General features: G+C 40.0%; 1 protein-coding gene across 1 annotated transcript in view; it reads left to right on the forward strand.

Moving 5' to 3' along the window:
- Nucleotides 1-2500, forward strand: part of LOC137656115 (uncharacterized) — a 3083-nt gene that overhangs the window by 537 nt on the left and 46 nt on the right. The window contains exons 2-3 of the mRNA XM_068390289.1: nt 755-1183; nt 1604-2500. The exon at nt 1604-2500 is cut by the window's right edge and continues 46 nt beyond it. Of these exons, the coding sequence (XP_068246390.1) occupies nt 755-1183; nt 1604-2464 (1290 nt within the window). The 3' untranslated portion in view covers nt 2465-2500. The remainder of the gene's footprint in view (nt 1-754; nt 1184-1603) is intronic.

Consider the following 2500-nt stretch of genomic DNA (forward strand, 5'->3'; position numbering starts at 1 on the left):
GTTTTTCCATAAAATCATCAATATATAATTTAACTACATTTCATTGCATCTATTTATAAAAAAATATTCTATCTCTTTTTTACTTTTATTATATTTCAAGTTACTTTTATAAGAAATCTCATGTAAGTATGATTATCTACTTCATTGAATTAATTTCGCAGTAAAATAAAGTTTTAGTAATCAATTTATTCCAGGAATTAAATTTGACCTTCTCTCCTTTTATTTATAAATTCGACCTTCTCTCCGTTTACTTATAATTTCGACCTTCTCTCCTTTTATTTACAAAAACGACCTTCTCTCCTTTTATTTATAGATTCGACCTTCTCTCCTTTTATTTGCAAATTCGACCTTCTCTCCTTTTATTTAAATTCGACCTTCTCTCCGTTTACTTATAAATTTGACCTTCTCTCCTTTTATTTATAACTTCGACCTTCTCTCCTTTTATTTAGATTCGACCTTCTCTCCGTTTACTTATAAATTTGACCTTCTCTCCTTTTATTTATAACTTCGACCTTCTCTCCTTTTATTTATAACTTCGACCTTCTCTCCTTTTATTTAAATTCGGCCTTCTCTCCGTTTACCTATAAATCCGACCTTCTCTCTTTTTATTTATAAATTCGACCTTCTCCTTTTATTTAAATTCGACCTTCTCTCCGTTTACTTATAAATTCGACCTTCTCTCCTTTTATTTATAAATTCGACCTTCTCTTTTTATTTAAGTTCGACCTTCTCTCCTTTTATTTATCAATTCCAGACCACTTTCTTTCTTTTGGTGAGTTTGACGTCACTGGCAGCAGGAGATGTCAGACCTCACCGGACATCACTCGGTCATTCCGTTCCTTCACATCATGATAGCCATGGACATCACAGAAAGCTGGGACATCATGGTAGCCATAAACATCTTGGAAATCTAGGTGTTGATGGTAGCCATGGAACTACAGGACATCATGGTAGCCATGGACATCATGGAAGTCTAGGTGTCCATGGTAGCCACGGACATCATGGAAAAGCAGGACATCAAGGTAGCCATGGACATCATGGAAGTCTAGGTGTCCATGGTAGCCACGGACATCATGGAACAGCAGGACCTCATGGTAGCCATGGACATCATGGAAGTCTAGGGCATGTCAAAAGTCTTGGACATCATGAAAGTGTAGGACATCATGGCTCTTCATTGCACAATGTAAGTATTTTCCGTGAGTGTTTATGTAATATTTAACGAAATTGCATATATATAAAAGATGGAAAACTGTAGCTAATGAACAGATAATGAATCGTTTAGAATAAATTTCAGGACTTTGCCGCCTATAAAGTGCCAGATCTTTTCAGTTTTTATTCTGGGCTGTGTTAAGAAAAAAAAAAAACTAATTTATGCCTATGCCCCGTGTCCTTTTTATTTTCATTCTTAATTTAGTAAATTATTCCATGAATAAGCATAGCAATTAAGATGAATAAGTCAAAATTTTCCACAGGTCACATTTCAGAATCATTTGCTTAAACTCTCAAAATGAAATACAGAACATAAGATACAACTGTTTGATTCTACAGTAGTTGGCAAACGAAATAAAATCCAATTTTTTTTTTTTTTTTTTTTTTTTTGCAGAATCCAGCCCACTACAACTACAACTACGTTGTCCACGACCAGTACTCCGGCAGCCACTTTGGTCACAACGAAGCTCGCCAGAGCTACGACACCGAAGGCAAGTACTTCGTCCACCTTCCAGACGGACGCGTCCAGACCGTCACTTATCACGCAGACGAGAGTGGATACCACCCAAAAGTGTCATACGAGGGCGAGGCTCACTATGGCGCCCATAACCCTACTCACGCCAGAGCTCATGCTCACGGCTCTGCTTATGAAACACCCACGGTACCTCACAGGGCTTCAAAAAACGCCCATCATGCTCCTAAAGCTTCATATCATGTGCCATCTCACGTCGGAAGTCACGCAAACACCGGCCATATTCTTGCGCAGAAATCCTACAATGAACCTGCTCACGCTCACGTCGATTCTGTTTACCACGCTCCTAAGACTTCTTACAATGCTCCAGTGGTCGATTCTGTGTACCACGCTCCTAAGACCTCTTATAATGCTCCAGTGGTCGATACTGCTTACCTCGCCCCTGAGACTTCTTACAATGCTCCAGTAGTCGATTCTGCTTACCACGCTCCTGACACTTCTTACAATGCTCCAGTGGTCAATACTGCTTACCACGCCCCTGAGACTTCTTACAATGCTCCACTGGTCGATACTGCTTACCACGCCCCAAAAACTTCCTACAATGCACCAGAGGTCAATTCTGCTTACCACGCCCCTGAGCCATCCTATAATGCTCCAGTGGTCGACCATACGGCTTACCACGCTCCTGAGACCTTATACGATGTGGTAGATTCTGATCATCACGACCCAAGCCTCTCCTTCCTCGGCCCGCTATTCCGTGGCGCTGTTGAGTCCCTTCACTGAAGGAAAACTTTTGTATTATAGTTTGACGAACGTTAA

This window comes from Palaemon carinicauda, chromosome 17, assembly GCF_036898095.1.
Source record: "Palaemon carinicauda isolate YSFRI2023 chromosome 17, ASM3689809v2, whole genome shotgun sequence".
In the NCBI taxonomy this organism is placed as follows: domain Eukaryota; kingdom Metazoa; phylum Arthropoda; class Malacostraca; order Decapoda; family Palaemonidae; genus Palaemon; species Palaemon carinicauda.